This window comes from Corella eumyota, chromosome 7, assembly GCF_963082875.1.
Source record: "Corella eumyota chromosome 7, kaCorEumy4.1, whole genome shotgun sequence".
NCBI lineage: Eukaryota > Metazoa > Chordata > Ascidiacea > Phlebobranchia > Corellidae > Corella > Corella eumyota.
Window position 1 is genome coordinate 1,860,648 of NC_137496.1, and position 21,857 is coordinate 1,882,504.

The 21,857-nt window shown below is 30.2% G+C and overlaps 7 protein-coding genes across 7 annotated transcripts; 2 read left to right on the forward strand and 5 right to left on the reverse strand.

The window, feature by feature from the left end:
• The first annotated feature begins 1 nt into the window (after position 1).
• LOC145760463 (threonylcarbamoyladenosine tRNA methylthiotransferase-like) lies at positions 2–6,227 on the forward strand. Its single transcript, XM_082574362.1, has 12 exons — positions 2–182; positions 302–414; positions 481–565; positions 656–801; positions 908–1,028; positions 1,222–1,325; positions 1,416–1,582; positions 4,711–4,917; positions 5,008–5,127; positions 5,506–5,716; positions 5,815–5,915; positions 5,994–6,227. Exons 1-12 carry the CDS (start codon positions 28–30, stop codon positions 6,096–6,098), a joined length of 1,635 nt encoding a protein of 544 aa, XP_082430488.1. The 5' UTR covers positions 2–27; the 3' UTR covers positions 6,099–6,227.
• LOC145760466 (uncharacterized) lies at positions 6,153–7,379 on the reverse strand. Its single transcript, XM_082574364.1, has 2 exons — positions 6,902–7,379; positions 6,153–6,813 (listed from the first exon to the last, which is right to left on the reverse strand). Exons 1-2 carry the CDS (start codon positions 7,285–7,287, stop codon positions 6,375–6,377), a joined length of 825 nt encoding a protein of 274 aa, XP_082430490.1. The 5' UTR covers positions 7,288–7,379; the 3' UTR covers positions 6,153–6,374.
• Positions 7,380–8,100: 721 nt separating this feature from the next.
• LOC145759810 (uncharacterized) lies at positions 8,101–9,641 on the reverse strand. Its single transcript, XM_082573662.1, has 2 exons — positions 9,087–9,641; positions 8,101–8,970 (listed from the first exon to the last, which is right to left on the reverse strand). Exons 1-2 carry the CDS (start codon positions 9,539–9,541, stop codon positions 8,526–8,528), a joined length of 900 nt encoding a protein of 299 aa, XP_082429788.1. The 5' UTR covers positions 9,542–9,641; the 3' UTR covers positions 8,101–8,525.
• A 1,769-nt stretch (positions 9,642–11,410) lies between these two features.
• Positions 11,411–12,669, reverse strand: LOC145760465 (uncharacterized). The gene is made up of 2 exons (XM_082574363.1): positions 12,079–12,669; positions 11,411–11,979 (listed from the first exon to the last, which is right to left on the reverse strand). The coding sequence occupies exons 1-2, from the start codon at positions 12,546–12,548 to the stop codon at positions 11,556–11,558; spliced, it is 894 nt and encodes a 297-aa protein (XP_082430489.1). The 5' UTR covers positions 12,549–12,669; the 3' UTR covers positions 11,411–11,555.
• A 1,720-nt stretch (positions 12,670–14,389) lies between these two features.
• Positions 14,390–15,551, reverse strand: LOC145759772 (uncharacterized). The gene is made up of 2 exons (XM_082573613.1): positions 15,057–15,551; positions 14,390–14,960 (listed from the first exon to the last, which is right to left on the reverse strand). The coding sequence occupies exons 1-2, from the start codon at positions 15,503–15,505 to the stop codon at positions 14,531–14,533; spliced, it is 879 nt and encodes a 292-aa protein (XP_082429739.1). The 5' UTR covers positions 15,506–15,551; the 3' UTR covers positions 14,390–14,530.
• A 287-nt stretch (positions 15,552–15,838) lies between these two features.
• On the reverse strand, positions 15,839–17,474 carry LOC145759109 (solute carrier family 66 member 2-like). Its single transcript, XM_082572862.1, has 4 exons — positions 17,111–17,474; positions 16,872–17,005; positions 16,594–16,810; positions 15,839–16,449 (listed from the first exon to the last, which is right to left on the reverse strand). Exons 1-4 carry the CDS (start codon positions 17,314–17,316, stop codon positions 16,263–16,265), a joined length of 744 nt encoding a protein of 247 aa, XP_082428988.1. The 5' UTR covers positions 17,317–17,474; the 3' UTR covers positions 15,839–16,262.
• A 666-nt stretch (positions 17,475–18,140) lies between these two features.
• Positions 18,141–21,542, forward strand: LOC145759108 (E3 ubiquitin-protein ligase Mdm2-like). The gene is made up of 9 exons (XM_082572860.1): positions 18,141–18,302; positions 18,520–18,594; positions 19,427–19,560; positions 19,759–19,840; positions 19,925–20,014; positions 20,199–20,339; positions 20,436–20,537; positions 20,663–20,858; positions 20,950–21,542. Exons 1-9 carry the CDS (start codon positions 18,297–18,299, stop codon positions 21,261–21,263), a joined length of 1,140 nt encoding a protein of 379 aa, XP_082428986.1. The 5' UTR covers positions 18,141–18,296; the 3' UTR covers positions 21,264–21,542.
• The last annotated feature ends 315 nt before the right edge of the window (positions 21,543–21,857 follow it).

Here is a 21,857-nt window from a genome sequence, read left to right on the forward strand (position 1 = left end):
AATTAAATAATTTTTGTATTTACAATCATGCCATCTGTTTGTGATGAAGTGTTGGATGACATCGAAGATATTGGGAAAAATAATGAAGTTAATTCCCGACCAACTAAAAGTCTGGTTGTACCACGACCTAGAATCAAAACTCTGAAAATGAAAGAAGATATCAAAGATTGTAGGCATGACAGGTACATAAATTGTAATTTGAAAACATACCTATTTCATATGCTTAGTAGATTTAGTAAAGTTACAGATACTTCAAAATTTTTAATGCTTGCTTAATAATTTAACTTTTTGTCTTTTCTAGTTTTATACCCGGCACCCAAACTATCTATATTAAAACTTGGGGTTGTACTCACAATTCATCAGACTCAGAATACATGGCTGGTCAGCTTGCTGCTTATGGTTACAAAATCACTGGTACAAACTTTTTTTTTACGAACAAAAATGTGTATTTAAAGTAAATTAATTGGTTTTATATTTTAGATCAAATGGAAAATGCCGATCTGTTTTTGTTGAACAGCTGTACTGTGAAAAATCCTGCTGAAGATCATTTTAGAAATATGATTGAGTAAATAAAAATCATTTATCTTGAATAAAACTAATAAAAAAATATATATTACAAAATAATTTTTTATTTTTCAACTCAATTTTTTTCCAGAAAAGGTCAGCAGATGGGTAAGCCTGTAGTTGTGGCTGGGTGTGTATCTCAGGGTGCCCCTAGGATGGAGTACATTAAGGGACTTTCCCTGATCGGGGTTCAACAAATTGATCATGTAGTAGAGGTTGTTGAAGAAACTTTAAAAGGTAAAAAAACTTTGAGTTTTATATTTTTGTTTATCCTTAATGTAAAAAGGTTGACTTCATAACCTTACCCAAGAAAATCTTGTTAAATATTTATATTTTAACTAAGGTAACACAGTTCGTTTGTTGGGCCAGAAAAAAATTAATGGAAGAAAAAGTGGAGGAGCTAATCTTTCCCTTCCTAAGATAAGAAGAAACCCACTTATTGAGATTATTAGCATTAACACTGGGTAAGTAAATTATTGGTTATTTCAAGTTTTACTTAACCTTGTTCTTTAATGTAGTGTTTTTGTTTGATAAATAAACTTTTAAATATTTTACGTTTTAACTAACATTGTTTTGTATTATCATAATGTTATTGTTTTCAAATCTTTGTAAAATTTTTAATTGCCCTTTTTTTAACAAATAAATTTATTGCTTTAGTTGCCTTAACTCTTGTACTTATTGCAAAACTAAACATGCCAGGGGGGACTTGGGTAGTTATCCAATTGAAGAAATCGTAAACCGAGCTAAACAATCATTTAAAGGTAATTAAAAAATCCAAAGCCTTCATAGTGGTGGCAAATTTTATTACCAAACAATAAAGTTAAAGTTCAACCATTTTTAAATATTTTTAGAGGGGGTGGTTGAAATATGGTTGACCAGCGAGGATACTGGTGCATATGGTCGAGATATTGGTACTTCATTGCCAGAGTTGCTATGGAAACTGGTTGAAGTGATACCGGATAATTGTATGTTAAGAATTGGAATGACCAACCCACCCTACATACTTGAGCATTTGGAGGTAAATTTTTTTATCAAGTAAAGGTTATATAGAAAAACTATTTTATATGTTTACCATTTTTTATCACTAATGTTAACTACCATTAAATGGTAAACAAATTGCAAAAAAACAACAACAAAATATGTAATTAATAATTTGTAGTTATGTCACTAATTACTCAATTTGTTAACTAACCATGTTATTGCTTGGCAAATACATATATAATGCAGTTTATTTTATATATTATTCACATGAAAGAAAATATATTATTTATACAGTGTAGTTTGTAGGCAGGTATTAAATTTCTAAGATGTTACATAATTCACGTTTTATTGTTTGTTGCTTGTTTTTTTATCATGATAGTTCATTTCCTGTCAGCAATGCTTGTGTTTTTATTATCAATATATTTTCATTAAGAACAGAGAGGTAATGAGATTGTGTTTTACTAGAGGCTAGAGAAAAAGAAATATTATTGCTTTATTGATTATTTAAAGTCCATGAATAATTTAACTAAGCCTGTTGCTTTACTATTATTGTCCAGTTGAGTTACCATGTATTAGAAGTATTTACTTTACTAGATTATTTTTAAAGTTTCTCTGTATATATATATATATTTTGTGATTGTGTTGGTGTTTTATATTTGTATACAATGCCTAAGATTGTAAGAAAGGAGTACCGCATTATATTTCCAATCAGTATAGAAGAATATAAAGTTGGTCACATTTGGTCAATCTGTCAATCACATAAGGATGAAACAGGAGGGGGTGAGGGTATAGAATTACTTGAAAATCGACCATTTACAGATAAGGATGGCAACCCAGGTGTTTACAGGAAAAAAATGTTGTATTTATTATCAAAAGCACCAAGGATGTTACAAGTAGCTGTGCCAACTGGCATGGCTGATATTTTACAAGAATCTTGGTATCAGAATTCTCCACCTTATAACAAATCTATTTTTACCAACCCTGGGTGGATGAAAAATAATTTTAGCTACATGGCAGAAACTTTGTTATCTAAAGACTTTGGCACTATTGAAAATATCCATAATCTACCTGAGAAGGAATGGAACGAAACAAAAGTTGTTTACCTAGATATAGCAAATGACGACGATTTACCTGCTTCTAAGTATTCAAAGAAAAATGATCCAAAGTTAGTGACTTTTAAAAACTGCAACAGAGGTCCGCTATCAACTGATTGGATTGAAAAATTAAAGGCTGAAAGTAAAAGATGTATTGCCAATGGTGAGCCAGAACCAAAATATATGTGTGCCTATAAACTCGTAACTGTGAATTTAAACTTTTGGGGTATGCAGAACTATATAGTTAATCGAATACACAGAGAAGCACACCATACTTATTTGAACTACCATCGTAGAGAATTTTGCTGGCTCGACAACTGGATAACAATGTCCTTGGATGATATCAAGAAACATGAAGAACAGGCTGCAATGGAATTGAAGGCTATGATTAACACTGGCCAAAAACAAAGTTGCATTCAACTGGACTACGATAGTTAGAGTGATGTAAATCTTCCTATTATTTAACCAGAAATATATTTAATTTTGTTAGTTTATATCAAATCTATGCAATTAAAACGGTAACTACACTCAATTGCTTATTTATGTTTAAATGTATCGGGATCACTTTTAAAATCATACAAAAATATTCGTAACTGGATTTTATTTATTTTTTATTTAAGTTTGTTGCCTTTTAGTTAACAATTATCATTATTTCCACATAATAGCCTCATTCTCTGTGTATTGTAGTTAATTTCAAGCCTTTATGAATTGCAGGAATTTTGATTAGTAATAACATAACAGCTGGAACATGCCTAAAATATTGAGAAAAGAGTATCGGGTTATTTTTCCAATATCTGTTGATGAATATGAGTTAGCACATCATTGGTGTTTAACAAAGCAGGATATTGAGGAAAGTGGGAATGGAGAAGGAGTGAAAGTTGTTGAAAATTGTCCTTACAAGTTAGTGGATGGCCAGACTGGACATTACAAAAAAAAAGTTTATAATTTTCTATCACGATTTCCCAAATACTTCCAGTCTATGTTCTCAAGAGGTACTGCAGATATTTGTGAAGAATCATGGTATGCACATGCTTACAATAAAACTGTTTTATCCAACCCAGGTTGGCTTAAAGATAGCTTTAAATATGAAGTTGAAACAATGCTTATTAAAGACTTTGGTACCTCAGAAAATGTACATAACATACCTGATGAAGAATGGGCTGAAACTGAAATTGTGTATTTAGACATTGCTAATGATCAAGTGCCAGTTTCTTCCAAAATTGGTGACTTTTAAAAATTGCAACAGGGGTCCATTATCGGCTAATTGGATTGAAAAATTAAAGGCTGAAAGTAAAAGATGTATTGCCAATGGTGAGCCAGAACCAGCATATATGTGTGCCTATAAACTTGTAACTGTTGAGGTTGCTTGGAGAGGATTACAAGGCTATATTGCAAGTAAAGTTCATGCAGAAGCCCACCATGTTTATTTGCTTTACCATCGGAAAGAATTCTGTTGGCTTGATAGTTGGATTAATTTAACAATATCTGAGATTCGTGAATATGAGCAAACTGTCCAGAAAGATCTTAAAATTATAATGGTTGCATAACTTTAGGGTTGCAGTCTATTGCTTTTTTAGAACTTGTTGTTTTTGCTTTATCTCTTTTAACAAAATAAAATAATTTGCAGTATACTTTATATGCAATTGAAGTAGTATTCAAGGATATGCAATGGTTTTTTATAATCGACCACTCAAAATATTTACTTTACACCATTTTAATTATGTTATTTATTTATAGAATTGTTTTATTTACATCCTGTACTAAAATGTCGTTTGTTATTGTTTTGTTCACATTAATTATTTTATTGCTGTAATATATCAGTATTGCAAATTTATTTGTTTGTAATTATTTTATTTTTGGTAACATAATCCTAGGTAATAAAATATATTTTAGTATTAAAAAAATTTTGTTTGTATTTATACACAAATGTATGATATTTATAAAAAGAATTCAAGTGAATCTTAAACTTTAAACTATAAGAAGACTCTTGGCAACTTCCTTTTTTTATAACAAAGTCACCCTCTAACTTTAAAACATTTTGTTATACTTAAACAATTTTTTCATATTTCAGGAGATTGCCAAAGTGCTGAACCATCCACGGGTTTACGCTTTCTTACATGTACCTGTTCAAGCCGGTTCTGACCGGACTTTGTATGAGATGAGAAGGGAATACACAGTTGCTGATTTTAGTCATGTGGTCGATTTTTTAAGAAGTAAAGTTCCTGGGATTTCCATAGCAACTGATATTATTTGTGGCTTTCCAACAGAACAAGATGAAGTATTTATTTTGCACAAACTAATTGTGCTGATTTTTGGTTTTTTTACATTGTTTTAGTAGCTTGATCTTAATTTCGGAGTTGATTTTTAGGATTTTGAAGAAACATTGCAATTATGTGACAAGTATCGTTTTCCAAGTTTGTTTATAAACCAGTTTTTTCCAAGACCTGGAACACCAGCTGCACGGATGCCACAAATTGATCGTCAAAAGGTAAATACATTTTTTTTTTTTTTTGTATATATCTTTATCCTCGATGTGGGAAAGTCGAATGCGCGACTTAAACATAGAGTAACATCAGTTACTCCGACCCAGTCTCGAGTTGCCTGTGGCAGTTTGGGATATTATAGATTATAATTGCCCGATAATTATACTGCTGATTAAGTGATGGCTCAGCAGGAGCTCATATCGTTTAAAGCACCTTACTCAAGGGCGCTACAGCATGAGAACAGTGGGGATTGAACCCACGACCTCATGTGTGGTGTAGCAAGTGTTCTTACCACTACACCACGCTGCCGGTCCATTGTTTTTAATATAATCTCAAAAAGTTGAAAATTTTGTATTTATATACCAATTTTTGCCTTGTGATAGATCAAAAGTCGAACAAAGAAACTATCCGAGTTATTTCGGTCTTATGAGCCGTATGGTCATCAGCTAGGTAAAGTCCAAGACGTTTTGGTCACTGAGATTGCGCATGATAAGAAACATTATGTTGCACACAATAAGTTTTATGAACAAGTTTTGGTTGAAATGGATGAAAGGTCAATGGGAAAAATGTTCAAAGTTCGGATTATTGAAACAGGTGAAAAATTGTAAAAGTTAATAAATTTTGTATTACAATAAATGCTTAACGCAACTAATATTTTTTTGTTTTTCTGTTTTTCTGTTTATTTTGTACAGGAAAACATTATTTAAAAGGTGAACGGATAGAAAATGAATCGTTTTTACCAATAACTAGCCAACCAAAATCTTTAGGTGAAGTATCGGGATTAAAAAACAAGGTAAGCCATTGACACCAAAAAATTTAATCTGTATTGTTATGTTAGTAATAAACATAACCTTCTTTTTATATTTTCTAGCAAGCCATCGATTACACAAATTATATTTCAAAATATAAGGATTTGATCTTTGCAATTCTTCTTGCCCTATTACTCTCGTTTTTATCTAAGCTTTTTGTCACATAAATTCTTTTTATTTGGTTTTATTTTTTACATTTTACCCTTGGGTTGTTAACGGTGGCGATGGATGCTTTTTTAAGTAATCATTTATTTACATAAAATTGACAAACAATAAATACACAGTATTTTGTTACCATTAAGATTAACGGTGTATCACAGTAGTAAAAGGTAAAGCTCTTTATATATATACAAAAGAACAATGAGAAATAACACTGTTTAAAAGAACAAAAGAAAGTACATAAAGAAGCCAATACAATATCAAACCTTGTTGGCATTTTTCATTCAGAGATGAAGATTTCGAAACCGTTTCTTGAGTAAAATTGAATCACTATCATGGGTATACTTTGTTGGAATAAGGTTTCCTTTATAGCCTTTGCGACACACTTTAATGTAACCATTTTCGTTAAACTTAATTTCATTTGGCACTTTCTCGACTATCACTGTGTCAACAAGGCCCTCGTACTCTAATGCTCTTAGTATGTACAGATGTGCAGGATCATTGCAGTAATACCTTTGTGGTAACGTTGTACTTATGATTACCTTTGGGTATCCACATATTTCCACAAGGTACTCCAATGTGTATTCACCAGACGTAATTTTTTCAAACCAAAGATTTGCTGCCAAATGTAAATTTTCTGGAAAATCCTTCGTTGTAAACATAATTTTACTTGGCTTCATTTTTCTTATATCTGGCATAGCAGATCCTGGAGTTGTTTTTGCTCTAATAAAAAAAAGTTATACAAAATGTCCACATTACAACAATTTAGTTTAAAACAACAATGTTAAAATTGTCTCTAAAAAAAAACTACCTCTGAACTTGTTGTGCAGCTTTCTGAATAGGCTTCTTGACAGCTTTATCCTTTGTATGTGGATAAGTTGTGCCTTGGCGAACAAAGATACTCTGGCCTTGGTTTTTTGTTTTAAATTTTCTTGCATCTTGATATGGATTGAATGTTGTTAAATTAACATTAACCTTATCAAGTTTTCCTCTGCATTGCAAGACACGAAATACATAGAGACGCCGGTTATCTTTGGAAAAGTACTTTCCATTCTGTTCGAATATCGAAATCGGCGGGAAATCGCTAGCTTTCATCTGATTATTTTCTATTCTAGTAATAGTTGCATTAATATTTTCACCATTCACAAATGTAGAACATATCGAATCTTGCATAAATCTTATATCGAAAGGCTCCATTCTTAAATTGCCCAAAAGTCCCTCTATTATTTGTCTATTATTCGACTATAGGCTACTGGTTTTATCCATTGTAGTTTAACCCGGTCTTAACACCTTTGGATTCTAAACAGAAATAAAATTCTACTTTTGCGCTCGGGAAATACCCAAGGAAATGTTTTGTAATATTTATAAAAGTAAAACGCTTATGTGTTAAAATTTAAGCTAATTTAGACAAATTAATTGAAAAGGTAACTAAATTAGTAAAAAGAATGTAATATAATAATCGGTATTTAGGTACTGATATTTTAAAAGAAAAAATGTGAGGTAGTATATTTTAAATTTGCTTGCACGTTAATTTTATGATCGATTTCACCATTTTTTATTTGCAATACAACTTTTGTATGTAAATAATTGCTCGCTGTTCGAACTCGATCACGTGAAATATTCTGCACAAAGATAATTCTAAATAAGAAGTACACTGCTATACGTTGACAATACATATTAAAACTAATCCAAACCTGAAATTAAATGTTAATATACGATTATGCTCTATATTGTCTTCTCAATGTTTTGTATAGGCAAGTAATATACTTAATCATACATATATTTGAATTTATTTCCATGAGGTATTTTAAGAGCAGCTTTTAAATTACGTTGTAAGCAATTGGTATTATGATTTTAAATAGAATTAATTTAAAGTTAAAGTCCAACCGTGGGTATGCTTTGAATTACTTTGTATTTTTCCTAAAGCCAGGGTCTTAAATTACGTTTTTAGCTCACTGCGGCTTCGTTCAAATTCGCCTGGCTTTATACAAGTCAAAGAATAGATTTGTTAAGCAATCATTTATTACAATATAATCGTCAATTTTTGAATATACAGTATACTATTGCGTTTAAAAAACAAACAAGCTTTATATTTTTAAACAATTATGTTTATAAACAAAAAAAAACAAGCTTAAATAATATTTTATAAAACAGAAGAGCTAAAAATGTTACGTGCAAATATTTTCAAGCAATTGTTGCACAATTCAAATTTACAAAGTGCTTTTGTTTGTATTGTAATAAATGACGATCAATTTCACCATTTTCTATTTACACTTGAATTGCAACTTTTAGTGTCAGTTAAAATTTTATTATAAGTAAACAAAGGGAATCGCAAATACTTTTTACTTGAAAAAACATAATGAAAATCTTAAATTTTAAATTAACTGTTTTACGAGTCGTTTTGAGGCAATGTTAAGATTTTTGAATATGCGTGTTTACATTTCAAGATTTTCAAATTGGTGCATAAGATAAATTGAGACATGATCGTGAATGAACTCCATCGAAAAAATACCAAACTCTGAATCTTCGTAATAGATTTCATCGTAACCATCTTCGTTAAACTCATTTTCATTTGCTACCATCTCGACTGTCACCTTATCTACAACCCCCTCGTACTCTAATGCTCGTAGCAGATATAAATATGCTGGGTTATTGCAATAGTATCTTTTTTGCAGTGATGTGGTACTTTTAAAAACTTTAGGGTATCCTATATTCGTAAAAAGACATTCTAGTGTAAATTCGCATGAAGAATTAATTTCTTCAATCAAACAATTTGCTGCCGAATGCATCTTTTCAGTAACATACTTCTTTGTAAACATGATTTGACTTGGCCTAATTTTTCTTAAAACTGGTCCAACAGCTGTTGAAGTTGTTTGAGATCTACCAACAAAAACAAATATTAACTAATTTAAATTGCAATACAAGGAAATTTTACAGGTAAAACGTTTTCTACAGGTGAAAACGGCGGTATTAAGGTTACATTTATACAAACTTACCTTTGAACGGTAGCTCGCCTATTTCTTTGTCGAGCAGCTTCTTGGACAGCTTCGTCTCTTGTATGGGGGTGAGTATGGTCTCGACGAACGCGAATACTCTGGCCTTGGTTTTTTGTTGAAAATTTCTTTGCATCCCTTTTTCGATTTGGATTGAATGTTGTTAAATTAACATCAACCTTGTCCAGTTTTCCTCTGTATTGCAGGACACGAAATATATAGAGACGCCGGTTATCTTTGGAGAAGTATTTTCCATTTTTTAGAAACACCGAAATCATCGGGAAATCGCTAGCTTTCATTTGATTATTTTCTATTCTAGTTATGGTTGCATTAACATCATTGCCATTCTGAAATATGGGATTTATCGAATTTTGCATAAATCCTATATCAAATGGCTCTAAGCCCAGAATGCTAGAATAGTTTCTATAACTTTGTTGGTATGGGTTATAATATGACATTTCTGATATATATCAAAGAAAATTCTTGTCTAGAATTGACAGTAAACCTTTCATTCTGTGCACTTGTACATAAGCTGAATATTCTAGAAGCAAAAGTAGAAGGCTACTTTTGTGCTAGGTATTTAACCTGGCAAAATGTTAAGGTGAATACCCCTGGTGTTTTATTATAGGTATACGCTATTAAAAGTAGGCAAGTATTGAACAACTTTTGTTATATTTGAAATTCATTTAGGCAAATAGAATACGGAGGTAAATTAAAAAGAAAAAAAGTAATATTAAATAACTTAATGAAAATTATTAGATTGCAATTTGCTAATATGCCCACTATTATTAATGTAAAGGTTTAAGGAAATAAGATTTTAAGTTTATTAAATTAATTACAATACATCTCGACCTGCTTAAAAAAACTATTTTGAAACATTTTTTTTTAGTATTATTTTGCATTTAAAATCATATTAAAAGTACACATGCAAAGCAAAGTTAACTAAAAGATGATTTCCATTAACAATAATTATATGTGTAAGATCTAATACACTCCTACTATGGCTTAAACAATTATTAAACCCCAAAAGAGTACGCTGTAAAGATAAGCATCGATAAGAAAGCCACACTTAATTAAAATACACAAAATAGTCGTGTTAAATCAAACTCGCTAACTTATTACCAAAACCTGCTCAAGGATTCAATCTACCAAATGTAATCTGTACAAGAGGTTTTTTAATTAGAATTGAAACTACAGGAAATGCGAAATAAATGCGACACAAAAATATGACATGAAACACAAACTATAAAGTATATAATCAACAAATTAAGTATAAAAGCGAAAGTCTAATTGTGTGTTAAACCTTACTTCGGCCTTACTTATTTATGAGTTTTTACGTCCAGCGAACTGACCAAAAAGCTATATTGCCAGTTATTTAAAGCGAAATGAAATAGGAGAAGGCGCTTACAAACAATAAAGAAAATACAAAGCATTATCGATAAACAGTACAACAAATGCGTCATAAATGACGATGGGGAGTGAAAAAACTCCCGCAGCTGGGATCAAGCCGAATGATTCAGCATGAAACGCCGAAGCTCACTAACAGTGACCTCCCGCTAATAAATCATTTCAAAATTTTAATAAAATCGATAATGGACATAACAATATGAATTAAAAAAATAAATACAAATTGCATTTATAACATATTTAATAATTCATAAAATTTTTTCACTTCGTTACACCTAAAATTAAGTATAAAATTTTGTATTACAATAAATGCTTTAACGCAACTAATATTTTTTTGTCTTTCTGTTTATTTTGCACAGGAAAACATTATTTAAAAGGTGAACGGATAGAATATGAATCGTTTTTACCAATAACTAGCCAACCAAAATCTTTAGTTGAAGTATCAGGTTTAAAAAATAAGGTAAACACAAAATTTTTTGTTAATATATTATCTTATCTAATATCCTAATCATAGTAATAAACATAACCTTCATTTTATATTTTCTAGCAAGCCATCGATTACACAAATTATATTTCAAAATATAAAGACTTGATCTTTGCAATTCTCCTTGCCCTTTTATTCTCTTTTTTATCTAAGCTTTTTGTCACCCAAATTGTTTTTATTTGGTTTTATTTTTTACATTTTACCCTTGGGTTGTTAACAGTGGTGCTCGATGCTTTTTTGAGTAATCATTTATTCCAATAAAATCGTAAATTGCAGGTATAGTTATATTGAATTGAATAGGAATTAAAGCTTCATAAATAACTAAAGTATAAATAACATTAAAATATAAAGAAACAAATATTTAAAAAAACAAACGAATATATATAACTTGAAGATACAAAAGGTTTCTTCACTACCCTTTGTTGTCCTAGCTAAAGTTTATTGTTTGTCTGGTATCGGGTTACGGTCGACTTCGCCTTGTTCTATTCAAGATCCCTTATACCATGTATTTAATAAGTAAATAAAAAAAGTTTTGATTGAAACAACCCAATACCTCTTTTTTACTGTTCTCGGTATTATTGTTAATAAATTAAGGTGTTATCTTCTGCACCCTTGTGAGTATGCTTTAGAGAAACAAGCCTTTCAGTAGCATTTTTGTAATATAGTTGATTGTAGCCCAAACCGTTAAACTTTTTCTTATTTTCGATCCAATACACTTTCACTTCCTTGACAAGCTTTTTATTTTCCAATGCTCGTAGTAAGTACAAATAGGCTGAGTGCTCGCAATAATATTTTGGTATTATCGATAGACAACTATTTTTTATTATTATTGGAAATCCAAAGCTTTTGAAAACATGTTCCAGTGTCCATTCACCAGAAATAATTCTTTGGAACAAATTATTTGCTGCCAAATGTTGCTTTTTTGTAATACGTTCTTTGGTGAATAAGATTTTGCTTGGTTCCATTTTAATTAAAACTCTCGGGATATCTTTTGTGAGCTGTCTCCTAAAATAGCATAAATTATTACCAAGTGGTACTGTCCAATATTAGTTTACAAAAATTACAGTTAAGAAACTTTATCACACAATATTTGGTTAAATTTACCTGCGACCAAAAAAATGTTTTATTGTTTGCTTGGCAGTTTTCTGTGCGTTTCTTTTTATAATTTTGTTAGGCTCCTTGATTTGCTGTCGGATTTTCTTTTGATCAAGAGGAAAAATATTCCCATCCTTTCTCGTATGTGGATGAGTTGGGCCCTGGCGAACAACGATACTCTCACCTTGGTTTTTTGTAGTAAATTTTCTTACATCCCGATTCTCATATGAATTAAATGTTGTTACATTTACATTAACCTTATCAAGTTTTCCTCTACATTGCAAGACACGAAATACATAGAGACGCCGGTTATCTTTCGAGAAGTACTTTCCATTTTTTAGAAAGACCGAAATCCTTGGGAAATCGCTAGCTTTCATCTGATTATTTTCTATTCTAGTAATAGCTGCATCAATATTTTCACCATTCATAAATCTAGAACCTATCGAATCTTGCATAAATCGTATATCTAAAGGCTCCATTCTTAAATTGCCCAAAAATCCCGCCACTTACTTGGTGGTGGTTACATAGCATTTAAAATAAATATTAATTGGTTATGTTTGTCTATTATTCGACTATAGGCTACTGGTCTTATCCATTGTAGTTTAACCCGGTCTTAACACCTTTGGATTCTAAACAGAAATAAAATTCTACTTTTGCGCTCGGGAAATACCCAAGGAAATGTTTTGTAATATTTATAAAAGTAAAACGCTTATGTGTTAAAATTTAAGCTAATTTAGACAAATTATTTGAAAAGGTAACTAAATTAGTAAAAAGAATGTAATATTATAATCGGTATTTAGGTACTGATATTTTAAAAGAAAAAATGTGAGGTCGTGTATTTTAAATTTGCTTACACGTTAATTTTATGATCGATTTCACCATTTTTTATTTGCAATACAACTTTTGTATGTAAATAATTGCTCGTTGTTCGAACCAGAATATTCTGCACATAGATAATTCTAAAGAAGAAGTACATTGCTATACGTTGACAATACATATTAAAACTAATCCATACCTGAAATTAAATGTAAATATACGATTATGCTCTATACTGTCTTCTCAATGTTTTGTATAGGCAAGTAATATACTTAATCATACCTATATTTGAATTTATTTCCATGAGGTATTTTAAGAGCAACCTTTAAATTACGTTGTAAGTAATTGGTATTGTAATTTTAAAAATTTAATTAATTTAAAGTTAAAGTCCAACCGTGGGTATGCTTTAAATAACTTTGTATTTCTCCTAAAGTCAGGGTCTTAAATTACGTTTTTAGCTCACTGCGGCTTCGTTCAAATTCGCCTGGCTTTATACAAGTCAAAGAATAGATTTGTTAAGCAATCATTTATTACAATATAATCGTCAATTTTTGAATATACAGTATACTATTGCGTTTAAAAAACAAACAAGCTTTATATTTTTAAACAATTATGTTTATAAACAAAAAAAAACAAGCTTAAATAATATTTTATAAAACAGAAGAGCTAAAAATGTTACGTGCAATTATTTTCAAGCTATTGTTGCACAATTCAAATTTACAAAGTGCTTTTGTTTGTATTGTAATAAATGACGATCAATTTCACCATTTTCTATTTACACTTGAATTTCAACTTTTAGTGTCAGTTAAACTTTTATTATAAGTAAACAACGGAAATCGCAAATATTTTTTACTTGAAAAAACGTAATGGAAATCTTAAATTTTAAATTAACTGTTTTGCAAGTCGTTTTCAGGCAATGTTAAGATTTTTGAATATGCGTATTTAAATTTCAAAATTTTGAAATTGGTGCATAAGACAAAAATTAAGTATAAAATTTTGTATTACAATAAATGGTTTAACCTAACTAATATTTTTTTGTCTTTCTGTTTATTTTGTACAGGAAAACATTATTTAAAAGGTGAACGGATAGAAAATGAATCGTTTTTACCAATAACTAGCCAACCAAAATCTTTAGGTGAAGTAACAGGATTAAAAAACAATGTAAGCACAAAATTTTTTGTTAATATATTATCTTCTAAAAAATATATTAGTAATAAAATTAACCTTTACTTTATATTTTCTAGCAAGCCATCGATTACACAAATTATATTTCAAAATATAAGGATTTGATCTTTGCAATTCTTCTTGCCCTATTACTCTCGTTTTTATCTAAGCTTTTTGTCACCTAAATTCTTTATATTTGGTTTTATTTTTTACATTTTACCCTTGGGTTGTTAACGGTGGTGATGGATGCTTTTTTAAGTAATCATTTATTTACATAAAATCGAATATTATCAAATACATAGTATTTTGTTACTATCAAGTCAATCAGTGTAAAAATATATTAAAAAGTAAAGCTGTATTTATTTCAAACAATTACATTTATAAGGAAATAAACATTAAATTATAACATCAATAACAGAACAAAAAACCAAAATATTGAGTGCCAAAAATAGTTAAACTATAAGTTGTTGGCTTTTCTATTTTAGGTATAACGATTTCGAAGCTGATTTCGGACTGAAATTGATGCAATCTTGTAATTATGCTGCAATGGGTGAAATTCTCCGACTGAGTTTTTGTAATAAACTTGATCTGAGCTGTTTTCAGTAAATTCATAATCATGTGAGATTATTCTGACAATCACTCTTTCGACAATGCCCATGTATTCCAATGCTCTAAGCAAATACAAATACCCTGGACTAATGCAAAAATATTTTCTTCGCAGTGATGTACTTTTGATCACCTTTGGGTATCTGTTTTTTCTTCTAAGATCTTCCAAAGTGCGTTCACCAGAAGTAATTTTGGTAAACCAATAATTTACTGCTGAATGCAGTTTTTCTGTAATAACTCTTGTTGTAAACAAGATTTCACTTGGCCTTATTCTTTCAAATACTGTAGAAGCAGCTGTTTTGGGCCTATTAAAATAAATTTAAAAATTATAGTATTACAACATACAGAATTTTTACCTTTCTACACATTTTTTACAATTTAAAATGGCAATACAAACTTACCTTGTAACAGTGATATGCATTTTTGCCTGTGGAGCTGCTTTTTGGACAACTTCTGCTCTTGTATGTGGATGAGTTGCACCCTGGCGAACAAAGATACTCTGACCTTGGTTTTTTGTTGTAAATTTTCTTGCATCACGATATGGATTGAATGTGGTTATATTAACATCAACCTTGTCTAGTTTTCCTCTACATTGCAAGACACGAAATACATAGAGACGCCGATTATCTTTGGAGAAGTATTTTCCATTCTGTTGGAATACTGAAATCGTCGGGAAATCACTAGCTTTCATCTGATTGTTTTCTATTTTAGTAATAGTTGCATTAACATAACCACCATTCATAAATCTATAACATATCGAATCCTGCGTGAATCCTATATCAAATGGCTCCATGCTCAGAATGCTAGAATAGTTTCTATAACTTTGTTGGTATCGGTTATAATATGACATTTCTGATATATATCAGTGATAATTTTGGTCTAGAATTAACTGTAAACCTTTCATTCTGTGCATTTGAACATAGGCTGAATATTCTAGAAGCAAAAGTAGAAGGCTACTTTTGTGCTAGGTATTTAACCTGGCAAAATGTTTAGGTGAATACCCCTGGTGTTTTATTAGAGGTATAGGCTAGTAAGAGTAGGCAAGTACCAAACAACTTTTGTTATATTTGAAATTTATTCACGCAAATAGAATACGGAGGTAAATTAAATTTTAAATAGAGAAAGGGAATATTAAGGAACTTAATGAAAATTATTGAATTAAAATTTGGTTGTGGGCCAAATATTATATAAATGTAAAGATTTTAAGTTTATTAAATTAATTGATATGCATCTCAACCTGCTTTAAAACACCAATTTAAATTATTATTTTTTTGTATTATTTTGCATTTAAAATCATATTAAAAGTACACATGCAAAGCAAAGTTAACTAAAAGATGATTTCCATTGACAATAATTATATGAATTAAAAAAAAATAAATACAAATTGCATTTATAACATATTTAATAATTCATAAAATTTTTTCACTTCGTTACACCTAAAATTAAGATAAAACTTATTTTCTTTGTCCAATGCATAGGTAATCAAAATAACTGTTCACAACAACAAAAAATAAATTCATTTTCTAGAACAACATACAACTTTACATTAACTAAAATCGAAATTTATGATAAATATCTAAAAAAAATAATTTAAAATAAAAATGATATTAAAGTGCCGCTTTTTTCTGCGTAGTAATGGGGTATTTTGAATAAAACCAAACTTGTATTAGTATAGCAATGTCTAGGCCTACTTGCATTAGACCACAAACCCAGAATTGTGTTGGTGCTGCATTTGCAACAAAATAAACAGTTTTAAAAATGTCTCCGCTGGTCCACATCATTACCATTTGTACACTAAAAAAAATATTTTTTGGATATTATTATTAAAAAAAATTATTTAAAATTGCTGCATTGAGTATTGTTTTTAATTAATAAAATTACAAAAAGGTTTAAGCAAAAAATTTGTTAAATTCAGGATCAAAACGATTTAAGAATTACCTCATGCCTAAAGTTGATTTATTTTGATAATTTCGATAAAATTGTGGAGCTCCGAGCATAGCTTCAATAAAAACTGCCAGAAAGCCGATGCTTTCAACATAATATACTGAATCGATTAAAAGATAAGTGAGGTAGCTTCCTATTGATGTAAAGAATAAAACTGCTTGAATATAATCGGAAAATCTGTTCCATTTCCAAAAATATCTCCATTCAAAATCTGTAAAAATTAAATAAAAATAAACTTTTGATATTAGATTTTAATTGTAGGATCGCATTACCTATAAATGCTCTTCTGCGCGATGATAATTCATGAGAGCTTTTTATTTTAACACATAAATTAAGCATTCCCATCATGGTTAATATCATTATTATACTTTGCAACAATAAGGGAAGTTCAAAATGACGACCAAACCTAAAAAATAATTTAAGTTTCAATTTTTATTTAAATACAAATTAAATAAGTCATTAAAAATAAGCCAACAAATTAGCATATGGTGTTATTGGCTTATATACTTACCAAAAAAATATGCGCAGTTGATTTGCAATTAATAAAATAAGGCAAACAAAAATAGAAAATCCTTCTGTGTTTTCAGAACGTTGTATATCTCGATATTGGGGTATATAAGGCACGACTCCTCCGAATATCATAGCTCCAGATGCAATCCATTTAACAGTTTTTTGTACCAAATCCATGGCACTAATGTCCGTGAAGATCATTGACATATTTCCATAAAATTAGGTCTTAGTAGCACATTGTCACCATGTAGAATAAGTTATGTAAGCAGCATTAAGTATAAAATTTTATGTAAAAAGTTAAATTTTGTTAGGAAAACATGGTTAACCTCTAAACAATAAATGTCATTTATAAAATAACTTGCTAACAGTTTTAACAAATTAACAACTAGATAAGATAGGAGTAACAAAAACATTTAATAACAGGCTCAAAGTTCAAATTCCAATTGACAGTTTGATAAATTACTTAAACAAACTAATGTATATATAACTAACATAAAACAGACAAATCCACTGTGATAAATATATACTTTATATAAATTTTATTTAAAAACAACACTAAAAATGATTTTAAAACATTTGTTTAATATTATTTAAGTAGCATTACTCATTTATTCTACTACTTTTGCTTAACGTTCTTTTGTTTGTTTTGAGCCCATAAAACCAGTAATATCAGCAGCAGTGGCTAGTGTTGCGTATAAAAAGCCTTCAAGTGGCAGTAGGTGGTTAAGTTTATTAAAAATGGCTGGTTTTAATGACTAAAAAGTAATTAGGGGGTATCTAAAAAAAAATCCTATTCGAACTAAAAACGCAGAAATTTAGGAATCCATTAATTCTTTGTTAGTAAACGATCGAACGCAACAATTTAGTGAAGACGGACTTACCTTCTAAGAACTTTAAGTTATGCGGCTCAATTACAGAAATAAATGTAACACTCTGTGGGTTTTGTCATAAATTTCTATTTGTTATGATTTAAGTTCTATATGTTGCGCCATTTTATCCACGGGCCGGCCTTAAAAAGCAGACATGTCCCGCACTAAATTCCGCGTCGACCAATCAAATTGCGCGCAGCGATGTTACCGCTATAAATATTGGACGTGCCTAGGCTTGTCTCGACAAAAAAAGTTGAAAATAAATCTAGGTCGCTCAATAAATTGTAAAATATTGCTGGATTTACCGGGACAAACTGAATGATGGTAAGTAGAGAGCTAGACTAGTTTCGTAACAACAGACTGACTACCAGACTATCGTCTTAAAATAGTTGCTGGAAAAAAAATTAGTCGGGCGTCGGTAAACTACCGTGCTCAAAATGCTAGGGACTTTTATGCAAAAGTCTAACTATATGGCATTTAAAAACTAACAAAAATAGATTATTGTGATAACATCTAATAGCCTAATATATTTTTGTTATAGTTTCGGACAAGACCAAAACTTTTGACTATAATGCAGATGGCCGGTGCAAATGGTCAACTTTTCACTGCAGATCAAGTAAGTTATCTTATTATTTTAGTATTGGATTATTGTTTTAAATTATATGTAATATTTACATAGTAAATTAACATTTTCTTTAGTCATAAGGTATGGTAAGCAGCAGAAAATCAATTAATTTTGTTATTTTAAGTGGTATATACCTAATTTATTGACTTATTTTTGTGTTTTTAATTTGATATGTATTAACATTTCTAGTAGTAACATTTCATAAAGGTACGGCAAATTCTCTGAAATATTTTATCCAGTTGTGCTGAATTTAAGATAACAGATAAGCACCAAAACAAAAAAATGAAATGAAAAATTATCAATAAAATTGCGGCTCAATATAGAGCTTTAAGTATTCAAAATACTTATTTATTATAAAAGTTTATTTAACTGTATACAAATTAACAAGTTCTAGTTTATATAAGTATATTTATATATGTCTAAACTCACTTGTAACAGACTAACGTCGGACTATTATCTTTATTAATAGAACCGATATTGGCAATAGCTTATGAGGGAATCGCACTGATAGTGCTTGCTATAAAGTTTAAAAAAAACTATAGCGTTATCCAAGGCAAACCAGACTACCTCAGAGGATCAACGATTAGTTCACACCCAGAGTCTTTATATGATCCGGTGATGCGTTCATATACCAATTTACATTTCTATTACAAGACTAAACATTCGAAAAAATACACAATTTCTTTTCTGATTGGTTATCATTCGACAAATTGTGTATTTGGCGCTTCGTTACTACGCTTTTAGATTATTATTTTTTGCAGTTTATGTATTTTGTTGTTTTTGCAATGCTGCTAACCATTTTTGTTTTTGTTTCTTTGTGTAGGTTGTATATTTTTTAGGGAAGTACATTGAACAGAGAAAGTTGTACGATCCTGTCAACAAGAGAATTATTAAATGCTCAAATGATCTGCTGGGCGAAGTTTTTAAAGTTTCTCAATTTACAGTCACAGATTTTAAGTAAGATAGAAGTATCATGGTTGTGTTTGGCAGTGTTCCCTCTATGTTCCACACAACAAAATTTATCATAAATAGTTATAATTCAATTTAAAAACGGGGGCTATTTGTTAAAAAAATTAACTGTGTATTCTTTCAACATAGAGGGAACACTGGGTGTAACAATGTCAATTTGTATTATAATCTGTTGTTGTAATGTAGGAATTTGTGGAAGTTAATATTTCCTTGTCTAATCCCAGCTACCAGAAGGGAGATGTCATCAGGAGATCATGTAGAGCATCAGGTATATATCTTTATTAACTTATTTGTTTGAGAGGTAAAACTTGCATTGTTAATTGGAATTGTGTTTAATCTATGATCTTTACAGGAGGAGGGAAACGAACAGTTGCCTTGGTGGTATTTTATTAGTAAGAATAACGACACAGACGATGTGGCAACTGAGGGTGGGAGTTATGCTGTAAGTTTTATTGTAATTTACTTAGTTGTTAGATGTGTTGGGATATAAAAGAAAAGTTAAAACTATTTGAACTACATTTCATCATGTTATTTGCTTTAATTAATTTAAACAACTTTTTAGTATATTGGTTTTATAAAAGTAGTTTTGTTTTTCAATCTTATGTTTATTTTGAATTTAATTCCAGGATGGTGAAACAGTAGGAATAGCTGACACAGATGTATCAGACAGCGAAGAAGAAGGTGAAGTCATCGAATATGAGCCTTTCGAGACCGACTCCGAAGCTTCAAACGACACAGAACTTAATTTATCCGACGACGAACCTGATGTAACTACATTTTTTGCATTTGTCGTATTGGTTATATAAGCTTTTGTGTGTTGTTATAAGTGAAACCTGTTTTTAAATTGTCATTTTCAAATGTAGGTTGGAGAAATATCAACACTTAAACAGTTTCAAGAGAGTGACGATGATGATACAAACACAATTGCAACTGACTTTAGCATGGATTCTGACATCTCCTTAGAAGTAACTGAAAATTTTATTTATTTTTTTGTTTATTTTTTTCATTTTAGATGCTTTGTTGCTATAGTTGTTTCAAGGAGTTAACATTCTGTATCTAAACACACTTGAAGTTTATCTTATTTGATTAGGAACTTTGGCCATGTGAGGAATGCAAAACAAAAAATTCACCAAAAGTTGGTTATTGCCAAAGATGTTGGAAGTTTAGAAAGGGTTGGACTGAGAATGTAAGGATGCAAAGAAGTGCAACAGATCCTGCTTTGCCAACTTTCAACATTGAAGAAATAAGAAGGGAAAGAGGTGTGGATGTTTGCGACGGAAATTCTGGTACGTCTTTCTTGAATATTCATTATAGCACTTTAACTTTTTTAAAAAATGATTTTATTTTAAAGATTTTAAACTTATCTATTTTTTATAGAAGGGCCGGTGGCAAAAAAACGGCATTTAGATTCTACTGCCATGGCAACAAGTTCCTCCCAAGAATCCACCACAGACTCTAATCCTTCTTCAAGTTCTTCTTTTTCTGCATCCAGTGCATCCGACGCAAGCTATCCTGGACTTTGTAACATTTGTAGAAGTAATCCTAATGATGCTACTATAGTGCATAAAAACACTGGACATCAGTTTTGTTGTTATCGTTGCGCAAAAACTCTTAAAAAGAAAGGCAAAAGCTGTCCTGTATGCAGGCTGCCTATAATGCTTGTTATTAAAAACTTTATTGTACAATTTTAGCACTCGAAATGTCACAAAAATGTTTGGTTTAAATTAAATTGTTCTTTTTCTAATGTTCTTTCTTATCTTTGTGGAAATGTAAAGGTTTTTAGCCCTGCTGAAACAAAAAGAAGGCTAAGCTCAATGTTATTTTATTATAAATATTTACATAAAACCACTTTTATGAAGAAAGCTTTATTTATTTACATCAATTAAAAGAGCTGCTGTTAAAAAGATACATATTGCGCAAGCCTTGGGTTATATACTTTAAGTTTAAACAAATAAAAGTTATGACATGTATTTGCAACGTTGAAATGCAGCATACTTTCATGTAAATCCACTATATAATTTGATTAAGGGCTACCTGATGCGAGGATAACTACTTTACCACGTTTTAATGATAAGAGCGAGAATATTTTGGCAACACTGCGGTTTCAGAGCTGGAATTTTTTTATTTCTGGGTTTTCGAGTATCGCCTACCTAAAAATGCGTTTTAAAGCTTTTAAGATTCTTTAAATAACAAAAAAGACTGTTACTAATTAAGAAAAAATGTACTTTTGCCAATGTGCTATTTTTGTTAGATAACATTTGGTATTAAATAGGCTTATAAGCAAT

Bases quoted from the DNA above. Each gene is read 5' to 3' on its own strand.
- LOC145760465 (XM_082574363.1), bottom strand. From the start codon at position 12,548: ATGGAGCCTTTAGATATACGATTTATGCAAGATTCGATAGGTTCTAGA. The intron at 11,980-12,078 runs GTAAATTTAACC...ATGCTATTTTAG, and splicing joins AAACATTTTTTTGGTCGCAG to GAGACAGCTCACAAAAGATA.
- LOC145759772 (XM_082573613.1), bottom strand. From the start codon at position 15,505: ATGTCATATTATAACCGATACCAACAAAGTTATAGAAACTATTCTAGC. The intron at 14,961-15,056 runs GTAAGTTTGTAT...TTATTTTAATAG, and splicing joins ATGCATATCACTGTTACAAG to GCCCAAAACAGCTGCTTCTA.
- LOC145760463 (XM_082574362.1), top strand. From the start codon at position 28: ATGCCATCTGTTTGTGATGAAGTGTTGGATGACATCGAAGATATTGGG. The intron at 183-301 runs GTACATAAATTG...TGTCTTTTCTAG, and splicing joins AAAGATTGTAGGCATGACAG to TTTTATACCCGGCACCCAAA. The intron at 802-907 runs GTAAAAAAACTT...ATTTTAACTAAG, and splicing joins TGTTGAAGAAACTTTAAAAG to GTAACACAGTTCGTTTGTTG.
- LOC145760466 (XM_082574364.1), bottom strand. From the start codon at position 7,287: ATGGAGCCTTTCGATATAAGATTTATGCAAGATTCGATATGTTCTACA. The intron at 6,814-6,901 runs GTAGTTTTTTTT...TTTTTTTATTAG, and splicing joins GCTGCACAACAAGTTCAGAG to AGCAAAAACAACTCCAGGAT.
- LOC145759109 (XM_082572862.1), bottom strand. From the start codon at position 17,316: ATGTCAATGATCTTCACGGACATTAGTGCCATGGATTTGGTACAAAAA. The intron at 17,006-17,110 runs GTAAGTATATAA...ATTATTTTTTAG, and splicing joins CAACTGCGCATATTTTTTTG to GTTTGGTCGTCATTTTGAAC. The intron at 16,450-16,593 runs GTAATTCTTAAA...TATTTTTTTTAG, and splicing joins AAATCAACTTTAGGCATGAG to TGTACAAATGGTAATGATGT.
- LOC145759108 (XM_082572860.1), top strand. The intron at 18,595-19,426 runs GTAAGTTATCTT...TTCTTTGTGTAG, and splicing joins AACTTTTCACTGCAGATCAA to GTTGTATATTTTTTAGGGAA. The intron at 20,859-20,949 runs GTACGTCTTTCT...TATTTTTTATAG, and splicing joins TGTTTGCGACGGAAATTCTG to AAGGGCCGGTGGCAAAAAAA.
- LOC145759810 (XM_082573662.1), bottom strand. From the start codon at position 9,541: ATGTCATATTATAACCCATACCAACAAAGTTATAGAAACTATTCTAGC. The intron at 8,971-9,086 runs GTAAGTTTGTAT...TTTTGTTGGTAG, and splicing joins AGGCGAGCTACCGTTCAAAG to ATCTCAAACAACTTCAACAG.